This window comes from Pipistrellus hanaki (genome assembly GCF_964339955.1).
Source record: "Pipistrellus hanaki genome assembly, chromosome: 8".
Lineage (NCBI taxonomy): Eukaryota > Metazoa > Chordata > Mammalia > Chiroptera > Vespertilionidae > Pipistrellus > Pipistrellus hanaki.
In genome coordinates, this window is record NC_140510.1 from 76,385,538 (window position 1) to 76,404,490 (window position 18,953).

General features: G+C 38.0%; 1 protein-coding gene across 1 annotated transcript in view; it reads left to right on the forward strand.

The window, feature by feature from the left end:
• PARD3B (par-3 family cell polarity regulator beta) overlaps positions 1–18,953 on the forward strand; it is an 861,040-nt gene that overhangs the window by 412,858 nt on the left and 429,229 nt on the right. The window contains exon 5 of the mRNA XM_084892180.1: positions 13,939–14,027. Coding sequence (XP_084748306.1) covers positions 13,939–14,027 — 89 coding nt within the window. The remainder of the gene's footprint in view (positions 1–13,938; positions 14,028–18,953) is intronic.

Sequence of the window (18,953 nt, forward strand, 5' to 3'; positions counted from 1 at the left end):
GGAAGCATTGCTAGCATTTGTTTTGTAGATGATACCATGATCCCCCCAAAAAAGTGGAAAGTGAAAAACACTGCTTTAGATGGAGAATAGTTAATTTCTATTCTCATCTATTTGCACATATATGTTGTTTCACATTAGAAGAATAGCAATGTAGTTGGGATCTGACTGGCACTCAGATAAGTTGAATTAGGAAGCATACAAGGGAGCATACAAGGAGTAGAGTGTCTTCTCTGAAGCCTTATTGCTTCTTGCTCCCCAGAATGGGCTCAGTGTGTGTGTGTGTGTGTGTGTGTGTGTGTGTGTGTGTGTGTGTGTTTATGTGTGTTTGTATATCTTCAACGCTTAGCACATTGCCCAACACAAAAGGGCATCTTTATAAATGTTAAAGGAATGAACCCTGTTTTGCTTGTGGGATTCTAGCCCTAATCTGGCATATCATTTTCTATGCTTTGACTCGCAAGAACATCTCATGGACGAGTACTGAGGGCTTGACTGGGAACCTCACCCTTGGCTTCTTATGTGTGACTTTCCTTTTGGTTACAGTTTCTGAAACAGGAAGAAGAAGGAGGTATATTGAGTGAATCCAAATGTTAGGGCACCGGAAGTGAAAGTCAAGGGTGCTAGTGAGAGACCAGGCATGGAAGAAGAAAGATAAATAAATTAAAACCATGGTACTGGAGGACATGCTGGGGACGAACTTGGAGCATGACAGGTGAAGGCAATGAGAAGTATGCTGCAGGCTCTTAAGGAGGAAGCAGGAATCTAATCTAGAACGTGGGGGATTGGCAGCACAGAGTAGAGGATATTCTATTATACTTCGGAAGCTGCCCTGGAAGTGGCTCCCTGGCAAAGTCAGTTTTCATTGAAGTAAAAGTCGAAGAGGGAATACCTGAAGAAATTCCTAAGCAGATGAAATAGTTTTGAGGCCTTCTTGAAAATAGTGGGAGAGAAGGGTTTGGAGGCTGGAGGCCTATGGGAAGTGATGTCCCACGGAAGGGTAAGGAGGTGCCCAAAGGAGGGAAATTGGGAGAAGACAATTGACCTGAGATTTTTTCACCTTGATGGTGTTTGGATCTAAAGAGACGGGCTAACTGGAAGAAGAGAAGAATGGTACAAGTTTCTAAATGGTGTGGCTGTGGTGGCGGGGCCTTGCTCACAGCCTTGCCTCAGGTGGAAGGTCCCCAGCACGCTCAGCGATCTCCAGTCCAAAAGTTCAAGACCTGGAGGTGTCTGCATGGCAAGGCCTCTAGCCCAGCTGGCTTCCAGTGACTGTGGAACTTAGGTGGTTTTCAATATTGGTTCAGATACAGTTTATAAATAATGACAGCCATTTTAAATTACATTATTATAAATAAAATATAAAAGCACATATGAAGAAACATAACCAGCCAGGTACAAATAGGTGCCGTCTCTTTGACTCCAATTACTTCAATCCATAAATAAAGATTAGCTTTCCGGTCCACTTTAGATTCTCCTGCCTGAGATGCCTCTGGCAATAGTTCCAGCTAGCTTGCTGTTTTGTACACAAAGACAGTGTCATATGTATCCTTTAAATCCCCCCATCGAGTCCAGCATAATAGTCTGCATGTTGAAAAGGATTCATAAATGTTGGGATATGCTTTCTTATATTGAAAGTTACCTAAGAGCTTTTAAAGGGGAAGATTTATAAGGAAAGGATCTCTTTATAAACACCTCTGAAGTAAAATTTTATCATATCTACACCTGTGCTAGGTGACAGGTATACAAAAACAGAGAAGACCTATTCTCCACCTTAAGAATATCAAACCAAGCAAGAGAGACAGAACTCTAAGGGAATCATTGCCTACCCTGAGATGAATGCCATTGTAGAGCATTTGCATGGTACAAGGGTGATTCTGGGAAGTTACATTGAGTCTGCACAGAATGCTCAAGGAGAATGTGCCATGCTGTTAAAGGATGGATGGATGTATGGATGGATGGGTGGGTGGAATGGATGGATGGGTGGATGGACGGACGGACGGACAGACGGATGGATGAGTTCCAGATAAGCACAGGTGTTCTGGGTAGCTGGTGCTTCTAGATATATCTACTCTGTGCCAAGCATTAGTGTAGGTTTTGGGGATATATGAGTGGAAATGGTGCTTATATTTTAGCTATTGGTCACTTAACCAAAGAGATCTTATCGGGGCAGTGCTTATCCACACCCGGGGACCACTGTAAACATCTTTGAGTAATGGCATCGGTATTTGAAGAGAAATGCCTGGTGGTTTCCTAGAGTGATTAGAATATGTTCTGGTCTGGCTCTAGCTGCTTTTGCAGAATCTCTTTCAATTCTCTATTGTGTCTTTCTCTCTAAACAAACAACACCCTTTTTGCTGACTGCTCCCCAGGACTACAGCTGTTCTCAGCAGGTTAGACTTCTGCACCCCATTTCAGCTGTTGCCATGTGCTGTGAAAACCCGAGCTGCAGCCAGCTCTGGATCACCCACTTCTTTTCTTCACAGCATTTCCCTCTCCTGCTGTTCCATTCTTCATATTTATCATGGATCGCATTGCTTCAAGGGCGTCTTAGGTTGTCTGGAAAAAAATTCTTCCCCAAATTGTTTCTGAACAGTAAACCTTGCAACATAAGGGAATGAGATAGCTTTTGAAACCAGAGGCTTCCATAAAGGTGTCACAGAATGAAATGCAAGGAAGATAAAGTGAATGGCAAAGTGACTGCGGGAAGATACATGAAGGTCAGAGGAGAGAAACAAAGGCGCATGGCCAGGTCAGGGTGGTTTGGGGCTGAAGAAGAGAGTAAAATGCTCTTCTGCCTAAGCAATGAGAAAGACTTTATAAATAGCCCTAGAACATATCTCAGTCAAGAATGAAGATGGGTGTACTCCTGATCATTATAAAGGATTTTTCAAGGTAGAATTTTGGCTTCCTAATTTTGAGAAGTTTTGAAGCATACACATAAACTAAGCATACACAACATTCCTATGTGTTGTTTGTTTTTTTTCTCCCTGAAACAGCTATGTATTTAGTCTGTTGATTCAAAATTTTCTGCAGCCTATTTTCCAGTGAAGATTTTCAGGGAAGACCAGCAGAGATGTGTATCTGTGCTGGCATGAGAGAAATGCGTGCCAATGAAAGTATTCACTTAATAATGCTGGTTTTCATGTTTATGCTCTCCTGTCCAGACCTGGAATTTGCATAGCTTTACTTTAAAGCATATGGTACATCTACTAGTGTCATAACCTGAAGGAGCTGTATTTCAGCCAGCAAAATAAGACTGGTTCAGCTAGAAATGGCTTGCAATTGTGGGATTATCCCCACTCCCTCAAGTCTTCATATACTTACCAGCAGTAAGTGATGGTTTGTAGCTACACAGGAGGTCCCCCTGCCATCAAACCACCCATTTTGACAGACCTGGGTACTAAATATTAGAGAAGATGATGCGATTTGAATAGAGATTAAATGGAAGAGAAGCAGATGTTGACAATACCTTTGATCATGTGTTTGATGATGGGTGCATGATCTGAAGCAGATGCTTATGGGACAGCATGTTTGTTGTCCAGTATCCTCACTTTCAGAAGAAAGTAACATTGTTCTGATGTACCTCAGTGTTGGGCTCAAGTGGTTTTTTAATATGTGATAATAAAGAGAACGAAGGGAAACCCACTGTAACTTGGTGGGGAAATAATCCAAATAAAATCAAAGTGGTCATTGGTGAATTGTTTGTATCAGTGTTGTATTTTTAAAGAAATATATTTGTGGCAACCCCCTCCCCCTTATTTTCAGCATTTTTAAATTGTGTGACTAGAGGGTAAGGCACAACTGGCATTGGTATAGGGGTTGTTGAACTTCTGAAGTTCCACAGTTCTAAGGATTTTAAAGCAGATTTTTATTGAACAAATTTGAGGGGTTAGCAGCACACCCATTGGTGTTGGTTTTCTATTGCAAAGACCAACAGAGCAGGTGAAATGTTGATCATATTAGTAGTGGTTTTCTTTCATTTTAAATTTAAAAAAAATGAAGTCTTTTCAATTACAGTTTACATTCAGTATCATTTTGTATCAGTCTCAGGAGTACAGCATAGTGGTTAGAGAATAATATGCTTTACTAAGTGTTCCCCCTGATATTTCCAGTACCCACCTGGCACCATACATAGTTAAACAGTCCTGGGGATGTGAAATACAGCATAGGAAACACAATGGGTTTTATTTTGGATACCTAGTTGAGACTTGTCAGTGTGTGTAGTCCACTCACATCTCATGAACAAAACTGAATTTGCCCCTTGCTCCCCACCTTTTTTTAAACTCAGCACTGTGTTTTCACTGTCTGGTATCAGGTTTAGTGAAAGCCACTATATAAATTTCTTACCAGAAACAAAAGAACAAAAAACACAGTCAAAAAGTCCCAGCAGGTACAATGTTTAAAGGGTATGCATTTAAGAATTTTTTTTTTTTTAATGTGCCTTCTCAACTCTAAGTCAGAATATGGGGAAATCTTAACAATGAACTCTCCTAATTATAACAATAATAAGGAAAGGAGACCTCATCCAGGAAAATATGAGAAACAAATAAAAAAAGATAATGAGCCCTAACTGGTTTGGTTCAGTGGATAGAGCGTCGACCTGCAGACTTTAAGGTCCCAGATTCGATTCTGGTCAAGGGCATGTACCTTGGTTGTGGCTACATCCCCTGTGGGAGGTGTGTAGGAGGCAGCTGATAGATGTTTCTCTCCCATCGATGTTTCTAACTCTCTATATCTCTCCCTTTCTCTCTGTAAAAAATCAATAAAATATATTTCTAAAAAAAAATAATGAGGTATGGAGGGAAGGCTTTAGTTTTATTTACTCATGCTGTAGATTTCTTCCTCAATATTTAGAATCACTATTTTGAGAAAATGTAGCATTATATATATCTCCGTGAGAGCTTCTCAAAGAAAGCTTTTCAAGAGGACATTTGTTCAAATAAATGATCAGCCTTAAATTGATCTGTTGGAGAATAATGTTGTTTCTTTAGCAAGGGCTTACCAGCCTGACTATTTGATGTCCTTTCACTAAGTTCTGGGACACTTTATACCTGCAAAGGAGATAGAAATCTTCTTGTCCCCTTTTCATGGCGAAAGTGAGGGCAGAAATTAGGTGTATGGTCACCAGGCAAAGCAATGAGAGAAACGTTGAAGCTTCTGTCTCCTTTGTCTTAGACCAGAACTTAATTTTACTACCATGCCTTGGCCTTTCTCCGTTCCAGTTTATTTCTATTAAATCTAATTAACCATTCAGCATCTCTTGGACACAAAGCAGATGGACAGAAAGTGTGGCCAACTGTGCGTGGTTGAGAGTCAGTGGCATTCAATCTGTGCAGCTCAGCATCCACAGCTGCTTGAGTCTGGGAGACAGTCACCTGGAAAGTTGTTGACCTTAGTGCATGTCACTAAGTCCAGAATTGTTTAAACTCTGCAGTTGTACCCTCTTTTATTCAGGGAACATACATCGAGACTTAGCAGTGAGTGTGTGAATGTGTGCACACGCCCTGCAAGCCAAGGTTTTGAACTAGCTATTTAATGTTAATGGTTTTATCTGCTTCCAAATTAGCAATGGACTAGTTATTAGAGTATTTATAATCTAATTTGTTGTGTTCCCTCAAAATAACTTTTTAGTTTATCAATGCTATTATTAGAGCTCAATATCTAGAGTAATTAAATACTTGATAGTTTTTCATGTAAAATATTTCTATTAATGTTTCATGATGTGATATTGTTTTCTCGCCCCATTTCTCACCTGAATCTTAGAAGACACCTTGGTTCTTTCTTTGGCCCTTAGTTTCATGTGGGACAAGATATTAATCATTTTGTCCTTGAATATGTCCATGTATAAAGTTGGAATAGGACCGCCAATAAATTATTTAGGATTGTTATGCATATACATCTGCTTCCATGTGAAGACATTAGTAGAGTTTTTGTTAACATTATTGAAAGTTAAAAGGATCCATGAAATGAACGAGGTCAACATTCACTAAGTCAACAACTATTTACTTTGGTACCTAGTAAATAGGTACTGAATTGCGAATCAAGAATCCTGGATTCTGGTCTGTCACGTTCATTGTCCCCCTCTCCTTGCTGGGTTTGTTTTTTTAGCTACCAAGTGAGTTGATGAGGCAAGCTCCACAACACAGTCTTTCCTGGGCTTTATTCACTTTGTTCAATTTAGTGGATCTGCACTGGTCACTATAAGGCAGCATTTTCAAAGTGTTGTTCCTTGTCTAGCAGCACGGGTAACTTTTTAGAAATGCAGACTCCAGGCTTCATCCCACACCTACTTCATCAGAACATCAGAGGGGCCCCCACAATCTGTGTTTTTACAAGGCTTGGGTGATTTTGATCTGTGCTAAAATTTGAGGACTTCAGTTAACAGTAAAAGAAATAAAATGCAGTTCTTATTCTTAAGAAACTTATAACAGCATTTTTTAATCTCTAGTTGTCTTGCCAACTTCTAGATTTGTGAATATATAATCTAATATGCATTATACATAATCACATTATATTATGTATATTAAATTATTTTATTATATAATATAATTTATAATATATATAATTACTTATTGTGATATACATAAAATAAATTATGGGCATGTTAAATTGCCAGGACTGAAACATTATGGGGTAGTATCTATGAAGCCAATTGAGAGATTTTCCCATGAAATGCATTGACTAAGGCATGAAAAATTTATATTAGATCATGCTTGAATAAAGGTGTTGACTACCAAAATGCATGTTCATTTCATATGTGTGCTTAGTAAATACATCTTGTTTTTACTTTAGCACAGATATTCTTGTTCTAAAAAGTAAAACAAATATTCTGAAATTATGCCTAGGATTTTAATTTTAAAATTGACATTATGTTTATGTATGAGCACCAGGCACAGACTTATGGCATTCACATCTTCTCTGTATAATTTTTCTATTACTTCCATTCTAAAATTTATGTGCAATTTCAAAATAAAACACTTTGCAGTTGAATTTTCAGAATGCAAATCTCGTTTTCAAATGCCCTGAACTTTTGACACATAATTTAATTGCAGTTAACATTTTGTGGGCACAAAATTTCAAATATGGCTGAAATGCATGGGAGGATGGGGGGAATCAAGGCTGTATATTTTCCTCTATTATAAGTCAAAGGGGCATCTGTTTTAGTTCTGAGAGATACAAAACTGAGCTGAAAAGCTGTCCTACATAACAAAAGTCTAATATGCAAATCGACCAAACAGCAAAACAATCGGTGGAATAACTGGTCACTATAATGCACACTGACCACCATGGGGCAGATGCTCAACACAGGAGCTATCCGCAGCCTGCAGGCCCCAGGCCAGCCAAGGCAGGTGCCAGCAGGGGCCTCCTGATTGCCCTGCCAGTAGTCCCTCAGAGGGAGATCAGCAGTGACAGTGACGAGGGGTGGGGCTGGTCGGAGAGCGGGTGGTGGCAGGAGTTGAGGCCAGCTGGCAAGCGGGCTGGCAAACCCCCACACACACACAAAATGCTCCACCAGTTGCCTCCAAGGCAGGTGCCCCCGATCACCCTGCAGGTTGCCTCACAGATCAGCCCTGATTGCCGGCCAGGCCTAGGGACCCTACTCATGCAAGAATTTCATGCACTGTACCTCTAGTTTATAATATTGTTTTATAGCTTTAGTCAACTGGGAGAAAGCAATGAGAACTTGGGTAGTGTTTAAGTGGTAAGTGTAGTTAGAGATGTATAACTTAAGGATACTACATAATGAACACGATTTCCTGTATGGAATCAGTGACTTATACCAACTGTGAGATATGAAATGATAGTCTGGTGCCAATACCACGATAACCCTGGAGAGAGAGGCCCCGCCTGGTGCTCGCCCTTCCATGCTGCCTGCGAGCACTGGCAGTTGTTAGCACTAGTGCTAACTAAATGTAAACACCTTTACTTTCCAGCTGCTGCTAATTGGTTTGGGAATATTTTTGTAAGTGTTGATTTTAAAGCTAAAAATAGTGCAGGGATGTTTGAATCCAACTCATTCGAGCTGTCAGAACTGCTCCCGTGATCCTGCAAGTGTTGCTAAAAATGTTCACTTTTTTTAAAAAATTGTAGTAATTAAACTTGTCTCTTGTGAGAGCCATAGATGATATGTTCCCCATTTTGATAAAAGAGGGAAAGGACAAGGTTCTTAAAGGTCTCTGCCCTGGCTGGCAAGACACGACCTTCTGCTGAACTTGATCAGAGAGCAAAGGCTTGCTATGTGGCTAAGACCAAACACATCTGGAAATAACTGTGTGCCCTTATGTGCTGTGCAGCTGATCACATCACTCCATTTTAAGTTAATGGTAACAATAAAAGTTGTAATAATTTTGTTAATAAAATTAAGTAAAGAGCTTCCCAAACCATTGTATTTTCTAGAAGTGAGTTTGATGACTTGAAATCACATATGTCTCAAGTCTACACTTGAAGAACAATCGTGGCCATTCAGCACCAGTTGTTTATACATTTAGTTCTTCAGAATAAGATATTTTCCCCTTTATTTCCAAATTTAAAAGTCATGGTTTTACAGATTTTTCCCCCTGTTATTTAAATAAGTTATGGAGGAAAAATCATTTGTTTGTCTTTAGCTATTTGTTGTTTTGTGACTATTTTACCATGTAGTCTAATTTATTGAGGAGAAATGCTAAGTACTCTTAAATTATTGCTTGTCAAACATTTTGTAATGTTGGGAAAAGTGACTTTATGAACTCTGTACAGAAATAAACTGCCTTGGCCTATAGTTCTTGACGCACTGCATTGCCACAGTATTGTTGACGTAAATTTGGAATCGGCTTTGTGTCCTTCTAGGATGCCCTATGCATTTGTCTGCCTGCCTCATCTCTGAAAAATATCAAAGATTTCTGTTACTGCAATAGCAAGAAATTATTTTGGCAAGTCCAAGCACTGCCTGTTAGTAGAGATGACAACCTATAGTAATTGCCCTTTTTGATGGCTGTGGCAAAGCAAGGCGTTCGTGATTCTACTTAACTCTTGCCCTGGCCTGGTGGCTCACATGCTTGAGCATCATCCCATCCATCAAAAGGTTCTGTGTTTGATTCTCTGACTGAGGCACATATGGGAGGCAATCAGTCAATGCTTCTCTCACATCAATGTTTCTCTCTCTTCCTTTCTCCGTCCTTCCCTCCCTCTCTAAAAAATCAATAAAAAACATATCCTCCAGTGAGGATTACATTTAAAAAATATATAGTTCAGCTCTTGTCTTAGACATATAAGTCTCTGTGTGGGTTCTTTTTTTAAGTCCGTAGTCATTGACATGATTGCTCTCAAACTGTAGTTAGTTCAGAATTGCCCTTGAGCAGATTATTACATTGCAATTGGCCCAATATTGCTTTCAAATTCTAATTGACATTTCCATATAATTGGAGCATTAAGTATGTTGTTGACATAAATAGAATCTTTACTTACCATCTAACTAGAACTAGAAAAAAAAAGTATTTTAACCTTGCGGAATGCTGATTTGAACTAGAAAGTATGTTATTTCCTTAATGTTGGCAAGAGATCAACAGGAAAGTTCTATGTGGAGTAGGGAACAAAAGGCAAAACTAGGTAGTTAAGACTTTAGAGCAAATCCCCCAACATTTTCCTTTGCCATTGTAGGGATATACACCTATGCAGACAAAGCCAAAAGTAATATTTATCTCATCTAACTGCCACTATGATCTATTCATGGTATTGTTAAGATGGTAAAACTTTCTAAATCCATCTATAGATTCAGTGCTGTCCTTATAAAAAAAAAAAAAAAAAAAAAAAAAAAACCCAGCTGGCTTTTTTACAAAAATTGATGCCCTGATTCTAAAATACATTTGGAAATGCAAGGGACCCAGAATAGCCAAAACAAACTTGAAAAAGAACAAATTAGGAGAACTTAAACTTCCTGGTTTTAAAACTTTGTTCACAACTACAATGACCAAGACTGCATAGTACTGTATAAGACCCCATAGAGATCAACAAACAAGAATTTAGAGTCCAGAAATAAACCCTTACATTTTTGGTCCATTGAATTTTGATAAAGGTGTCAATATAATTCATTTGGGGGGGAAAATAGTCTTTTCAACAAATGGGGAAGGCACCACTAGATATTCATATGCCAATTATAAAGTTGGATCCCTACTGCATACCATGTAAAGAAGTTAACTCAAATGGTAATTAATCTAAAAACCATATTAAGCTAAAACCATAAAATCCTTAGAAGGAAATATAGGAGTAAATCTTTGTGATTTTATATTAGGCGTATTTCTTAGATACAACTCTAAAACACAAGGAACAAAAGAAAAAATAGATAAGTTGAATTTCATTAAAATTCAAAACTTATACTTCAAGAAAGTGAAAAGACAGCCCACAGAATGGGAAAAATATCTTCAATTTATATATAGGATAAGGAATTTGTATAAGAATATTAAAGAACACTTACAACTCAATAATAAAAATGTAATTAGACATTTCTCTAAAAAAGATATATAAAATGCTCAATAATCATGTGAAAGGATATTCAGCATCATTAGTCATTAGAAAAATGCAAATCAAAAAATCACTTCACACTAAAAAGGATGGCTAAATTAAATTTTAAAAAAATAAAGGAAAATAAGTGTTAGCAAGGCAACAGGAAACTGGAATCTTCATTCATTGCTTATGGGCATATAAAATTGTACAGGTACTTTAGAAATAATATAGCAGTTTCTCAAAATGTTAAATACAGAGTTACCATATGACCCAACAGTTTCACTCCTAGGTATATTCCCAAGAGAACTGAAACTTATGTCTACACAAGAAATCCTTTTTCTTAGCATTATTTCATAACTGACTATTATTTCAAATGTTCACAGCAACATTGTTCATACTCAGCAAAAGTGCAAACAAATGCCCATCAGGATGAATGTGTAAACCAAATGTGGTACCCTGTTTCCCCGAAAATAAGACAGTGTCTTATATTAATTTTTGCTCCCAAAGATGTGCTAGGTCTTATTTTCAGGGGATGTCTTATTTTTCCATGAAGAAGAATACGGTATACATTTATTGTTAAATGAAAATAAAGGAAATTTATTACCTGTATACGGTACGGTAGTACGGTAGTTGTCAACACAAACCAGACAAACTGTGAATCCTACAGTATCAAGAATTTACTCATTTATTCAATGACAATCATGTCATCACCTTCTGAAACATCATCATAACAATCCAATTCCTAAATTTCCTGGTGAATTTCTTGTGATTCCATTTCTTTCAGAATCAGTGGACCAAATCTCTCATGTTTAGCAATAGCATTCTGAGACAGAGCCTGGGGGGGGGGGGGTTATTTTTGGGGGGATGCCTTATATTTCACTCAGAAGGAAACCTGTAAGTAGGTCTTATTTTCGGAGGATGTCTTATTTTTGGGGAAACACAGTATGTCTATGCAATGAAATACCATTTTGCCATAAAATTGAAGGAAATACTGATACATGCTTCAACATGGAAGAGTCTTGAGAACATTACAAGAACATTGAAGCCACATACCTCATAATTCTGTTTATGTGAAATGTTCATAATAGGCAAATCCTTAGAGACAAAAATATTGATTTCCAGGTACTGTGGGGGTGAGGAGCTGTGAGAGAGCAGGGAGCAAGGTGAAGAGAATGAGGGTTAAAAGGTATGGGGTTTCTTTTAGGGGCTTTGAAATTGTTATAAAATTAGTGCTACTGGTTGCAAAACTCTGAAAAAGCTAAAATGACCATATTATACATTTTAAAAGGAAGAATTTAGTCCAGCCAGCATGGCTCAGTAGTTGAGCATTGACCTATGAACCAGAAGGTCCTAGTTTAATTACTGGACAGGGCACATACCCTGGTTTTGGATTTAATCCCCAGTGGGGCTTACAGAAGGCAGTTGATCAATGATTATCATCATTGATCTTTCTATCACTCTCTCCCTCTCCCTCTCCCTTCCTCTCTGAAATGAAAAAAAAAAAAAAAAAAAATATATATATATATATATATATATATATATATATATATATATATATAAAAGAAAGATGTCCAGAATGTCATCCAGACTGTCGTTCTAATTAGCTTATTAGCTCTTTATTATATAGGATAAAGCTTTTATAAGAAAAAACAGTAGGCCTTAAAGCCCAGTCAAGCTTTTGGAGGATTGCTCCTGAAGCCCTGCTGACACTTTGCCTGTTACCTCTGAGGGGTCCCAGCCCAAAACTGCCCAGACAAGCAGGTTCTAAGTCTTTGTTTGTCAGAACAGGAGAGATAATGCTTATCTTTTTAATCCATTAAATTCTGGGATATTTATTAAAAAGCATTTCAAAACGAACACACTAGCCCTTCCTCATTTATCCATTAACATTTCTTCAACAAAGACTGTTACTTGTGATGTGCATAATATGTAGAATATTTGGTGCATAATATCTACGTGCATAGATGAAGGCTCACCCCTCATGGAGCTCCCTCTCGTGAGAAAGAGGCAGATGAGGAAGTGAATGACTTTGACATAGATGCTGTCTCCAAATGTTCTGACGTGTGTGATAGTCAGAAATGCAAATATCTTGTTAAATTGCCTTCTGAAGTATTTTTGTAACCTCCCCAATCCTCTCTCTTTTCTATGTAAGCCTATATCTAGTCCTTCATATTCATATGCAGGTTTGAAAGCTTTCAAAAGATATTTATCTTTGAGATTTGAAAGAACCAAAAAGTGCTCTTTCTTTAGCCTTATGGATTTTTCTTCCTTTATCTCTATAAGGAGGACAAAACAAATATTTTTTTAAAAATCTATTTAGACCAAGTCCTTCACAAAACTACCAGTCCCTAAATGAAATGTTGCTACTCAGTCTAAAAGTGAAATACATTTGTGATTTGTTTTGTTTTGCTTGTTTGTGTGTTTGTTTGTTTTTACTTAATGCACTATGACAAAATGCCTCAGCTTAGCTGTGTCTTGTTTTCTTCAAGATATTAACTAATTCTGTTGTGGCCAGCCCTTAACTGTTGTCCTATGTTGTTTTTGAAATGGTGCATTCCGATCCAGGAGTGCTCTGTTTACAGGAGCGTTGCTGGTAGAGGGTTATCTCCATGTGGTTTGTTGTGTCATTGAAGTCTGAGTCCATGACTAAAGCTATTTATTCGTGACTCTGCTTCTGAGGAGTGGTGCATCTGCAGAATTACTCTATTAAAGTTCTGTTCCAAAGCCTAATGGAGGACTAATGCTTTACATAAGTGGGAATCTATATCAGGCCTGTTTTCCAGAATCTATCCTCTCCTCTATGTGACATCAACTCACCTTTGCCACTGTCCTGGGGGAAAGGGCCTCTCTGAGACCCTTGCCTCTCAGTAGCAAAGAGTGTTTACCATTTTAGAAGTTAAATGGTTCATTTTGGTTTCTGTGATGATCATCGTTAGAATCAAAGTTTCATAGCAAAGGAAGAACTCCAGATTTCTTTTTCTGCAATATTCCTATTATACTTTTGACAGAAGTGACCTTGCCAGGCAACATTTCCCCCCATGGTTTTTGCTTTCTTTATGTTTTAGTGACACTGGGGAGGGAGGTGCAAGCAAGTACAGTACATTAAAGCTAATACATCACCACCTGTCAATGACTCCTTCCCCTTGGTACCCCTTTACCTTGCTGATTGAAAACATTGAGTCCCTAAAGCTTATAGTTGAGTAGGAGGAAGCTAAATGATGTATTCCTAAGCTCTTAACATATTGCCTTGTGTAAATGGCCCATTTGAGTATTTCAGAAATCAAATGGGAGAGAAAAGAACATTGAATGCCCTGAAAAGATTAACACCTGTTTCCAGTCTTCAGAAAAAATGGAGCATGCTGTATATAACCACTTACTCTCTCATGTTGAGACATTTTATTCAAATTTTCAATTCTATATGCAAAACATCCACATGTTTATGTGTTTGCTTCTCTATAGGATTCCACACAAAACTTAGAAGATGGGGAAGTTGTGAGTGGTGTGCAGACAGACCTACTGGCATCGCCAAAAATTAAGGATGCACTGAGGTATTCTCTTCATGTGAATGAAATATTTTCTTTCATTTCTATGTTTGTTTTTTATTGGTTTATAGATGTTTTAATGAAGATAAAGATGATTAGAATAGCGGAATGAAACCTATCACAATTCAAAAATTACTCTGTTCTTTCATTTTCTGTATATGGTATGAGAACTTCCAGACAAACATACACAAATGATCCTCCTTTCTTCCAACTCTTCTGCAAGCTGGATATAATAATTGCATTTGCTTTCTCTTGGAACAGCAGTTTAAAGTACACCTATCAAAGTTCAGTTTGGTTGAGTGTTTTACTTTGATGTTAACTCTTTAAATATTGCTTTGCCTTGTGTTTTAACTATTTTTGCAATATTTTATTCGATGTATATAAAATGAATCCAGCCAACCAACCAAGATTTTTCAAATTTTAATGTAACAATATATGAAGTCAGTTGCTCTCATGTTTACCAATACTTCTTTTCTCGGCACTGATTTCCAGTTCTGCCCTAGCTACTACATGGGTTCAATTCCCAGCCCTACTGCTTACTAATTCTAATTGCTTAGGCAAGTCACTCATCTCTCATTGTCTTCATTTCTGGGCTGTAAAATAAATAATATTAAATCCATCGGGGGATTGGTATGAAGACTAAATGAATTAATATATGTAAAGCACTTTAAACAGTGCCTGGGTCAGAGTAAGCCCTGTGAGTATTTGCTACTGTTGCTACCACTATAATGTAATTATCATTGTCTATATTACTATTATCATTACTACCATCATGATTAGTATCATGTTTTAAGTTGCTTTAAATTTTGCATAAGGAAAAGAATTCAATATTTAATAGATGCTTGGCTTTAGCATTAGAAGGTGATGCTTCTGAAGTTGATGGTCACTCATTCATTTAGCCAACAGATTCCTTTAATCCAGTCCAGTTACTAATCAGTGCCAAGCATTTGACATGGCATTGGCTTTTAAAATATGTGTGATCATCCTTTATTATTCTGCTTTACTGTGTGGATTTTCCTCAAGCTTATAATTGATAGCCATGTGACATCGTTACTGTTCATATAGGTTGTTTCTTTGACTAATGAGCTGCACAATAAAGAAATTTTGGGACCGAAAATCTCCAGGGTCATGTCTTTTTAGAAGCTTGATAAGATTGTTTTTGGAGGCAGGCATAATGAGTGTAATACTCTTAATTCTGTTTAACTTTAATTTCACTTTTTGTAATGTTTGCTCTTTGAAGTTTGCTAACATCTTGGCTAAACATTATGTGGAAAGCTTTCATAGAGCAAACAATTGTGTGGTTTACAACTGCAGGAACAAATTAGCTAAGCTTTTGCTAGGTATGAGGAATTGAGGCAAATGGAGTTAAGGAATTTAAAAAAGAATATTATTTACCTAAAATATATCAATACAAGCTTTCACGTGAGTTATATCTTTACTTCTAGGAGGCTGAGGAATTACAAAGTTTAGAACAATTAACCTCTAGAGACCCAATCTGCATCCATCACCCCTTTCCCCAAAGCTTTTGACTTCAGTGTTACCTGTTTTGTGCACCTTCTCAGGTGCGAAGGATCTTAACAAATGGAGTGTATAGCTAGCAGGCAAAACTTGGAGGTAGCAGTTCTAGGAAAAGACACTGGTTCTTGCTGGTATGGGATGATGAAGCAGCAGCTGAAGAGAAATTATGAAGCCATTTAAAGCTGAGTTATCTGGTCAGCATTCTCCAATATAGGCCTTGGGACAAAACAGCATATTTGTTAACTGGATGACTGAATGGATAAAATGCATTGCCCCATAAATCATAAATATAATTATTAACTGCTTTCCCATTATTAACACAAACATCTTTATTTAGAGGAAAAATAATGACAGTGAGAGGGTGGTCTGCAAATAGTCTTACAGTATTTATCTCTGATGAAGCATTATTCAATTATTTTGATCTTAAGAAGACAATGAAGCAAGAGGTGCCTAGTGGATGATTTTTCTTATATAGAAAATTCCACTTTAGCTTCTCTTTAAAGAGCAAGTGGTGGGTGTCAGAGACCTTCACCTCTTCCTAATTTCTATCTTATTCCTGACCTGACCTTACTTCTTGGCAGTCCTCTCCCCCCACTTGCCTCCTCCAGTCTTGCCTCTTTTCTAGCTTAAAACTGCCCTCACCTTTTATCCCCTCTTCTCCTTTGCTTCTAATATTCATTCATTTGGCAAATTACTGGCAGAGCCCATCTGAGAATATTGTAAGCCTTTCCCCATGTTCTTGTGCTATTATCCTGTAATCAATGCTTAAGCATTATTACTTATCAGATAGATTCTTGCAAAATTTACTAATTCCTGTCTCCAGTACCAATCTCTACCATGTCTTTCCATTTTCTAATTGATCACACATATCACTGCCACTTATATAAAACTAACCACAGCATTTATCACAATGCTCCTTTAGCTACTGGATTTTCTACAACATTGTGAATTTTTCAGTGTAGAATTTGACATATCATTCTGAGATTTGATCTCAAACTAATGGTTCAACCTTATCTCCTACCCACCACAATCAGTCAATCTATCTTTCTCTTCCCTTTCTCTCCTCTTTCCCTCACTCTATCTTCCCTTCCTTCCTTTCTTCTGACCCCCAATTTGTGTGTCCATGACATTCTGGTTCACAATTTCAGTGCAGAATGCTTTTATTGTGTGCATGCCCCCCATTGCTAACTCTTTGGATTAACAATGTATTTGCCCTTCTCAGTTCCATCTCAAATGCAACCTCCTCCCAGAAGATTTTCCTGATTCCAGTTTCCCTTTCTGATCCTGTTATCCTCTTCCTCTGAGTCTCATGAGAAAGTTCCCCTGATTTGAAAAATGTCATAGTGGTTTAAAACCACTGATCTGGAATGCTGTAAATTCCAGTTTGAGTCCTGACTACCTTGCATGACTGGTATGATGTTGGGCAAATGATTTAGCCTCTCTAAGAATCAGTTTACTTAGCTATATTATGGGAGTGATGTAAGCATTTACACATTTGATACGAGTACATGTTACAATACCAAGCATGCCACTAGCACAGGCATCCCAAGTTAGAGCTTCCTTGCTTTCACTGAGAACACACTGTTACTACTGCTTCTGTTTTATTGCTTTGTATTCTTTTGATTGCCTTTCTTAACCTGCCTCTTAGGTTATGAACTCCTCAGGCTTTTGTTTTTTCCTGATAGAATTTCCCCATTGGAACTACTCACTAGTTGTTGAATTCAAGTAAATTAAGTGAATTCCACTACCATCAACAGCAAATTCCTTGTTAGATGTTTACTCAATATATTTGCATTAACAGAACATTTACATCAGGTGGGCTTCAGTCCCATATGCAAGCTGTTCTGGGATGTCTATCTCCGAAGTCCTTGTACATGATAGACTTGGGCATCAGTCCCTAAAGACCACCAACTGCTGCCTTCTATCCACCTATCATAGTCTCTGTCTTCTCCCTCACTGTCAGCAATCTGATCATGAAGAAAGGTTCCTCAGCCCTAAAGTATTGGAAGATTTATTTAACAAGTCCTACAAAGGAAATAAGTTGAGAAAAGTTGTAAAGCTTGTAATAGATTATTCCTTTTTAATCCACAAGCTTACTTGTTCCCTCCGAACGTTCAAATAATCATACTAATAGCTGATAGTTATTGGTCCCCTTGTATATGCCAGATACTGATATATGATGTATATGTTAGCTTCTCTATCTTTTTCCTTTAAAACCAACAACTCTACTAGAGATTTATCTTAATTTCCCATTGTACAAATAAGGAAACATGCTTTTGGTTTTAATTCAAATGATTTACTACTCAGACACCTGACTTAACATCACCACTAGGATATACTTCCTGTCTAATTTCACAAGTGAATCATGATTTCCTTCTGAACCAAGATGTCTCCCCAGCTCTCCCCCCATTCCAGTCTCCTCCCTATTCTAAGAGAGTGGCCTCACTGAGTTAAATCATTGTAATGTTAAAAATGCTGTCTATTTGCCTGGAGTGAAGAAATTAGACCTACAGCTCCTGTTGTATCTTCTCCCTCAAGCTGTACTCCTCTCTTCGTGGTGGAACCAAAGGTAACACTTTCCATCTAGTTCTTGCAAAGCAGCTCATTTATAACCACTGACTCTGGGTCTCCACCCATCGTTTTGTCCAAAAGTCTTACAAAGGTAGCAGCTGGTTCCAGGGATTATTGAATCAGTTTTGTCAACTGGATCTTAGAATGTTTATCTTGTTAATACTATTGGACTTAATGTGTTGTAACTTTCTGCTTCTGTTTAAGTATGTCATAGAAAGCTGTGTCAACTTAGCTAGTTTTGACTGTAGTGAAATCTTTTGACTTTTGTTTAACTGGAGTATTTTCCTTTACCCCACAGTTCATTTTTTGTCTGTTTTCACAAGTGGCATCTAATCCTGTTTTCCTTTTACTGATAGGATATTCCTTTCACTTTATTTTCTACATTTTCCACTCTTAAACCCCTCTCCCCATCTATACATATAAAAGCCTAAGCAACCGGCCGAAACCGGTTTGGCTCAATGGATAGAGCGTTGGCTTGGGGACTGGAAGGTCCCGCGTTCGATTCCGGTCAAGGGCATGTACCTTGGATGCGGGCATATCCCCAGTAGGGGGTGTGCAGGAGGCGACTGATCGATGACTCTCTCTCATCGATGTTTCTAACTATCTCTCTCCCTTCCTCTCTGTACAAAATCAATAAAATATATTTTTTAAAAAAATAAAAAATAAAAGCCTAAGCAACCGAATGGCTGAACTGCAGGTCGATTGATCACTGTGACACACACCGATTACCAGGGAGTACGCGCTCAATGCAGAAGCTGCCCCCTTGTGGTCAGCATGTTCCCACCGCAGCAGTGCCCCTCAGCTGACTGAACAGGTGCCAGATGCAGGGCTCACAGATGGCCA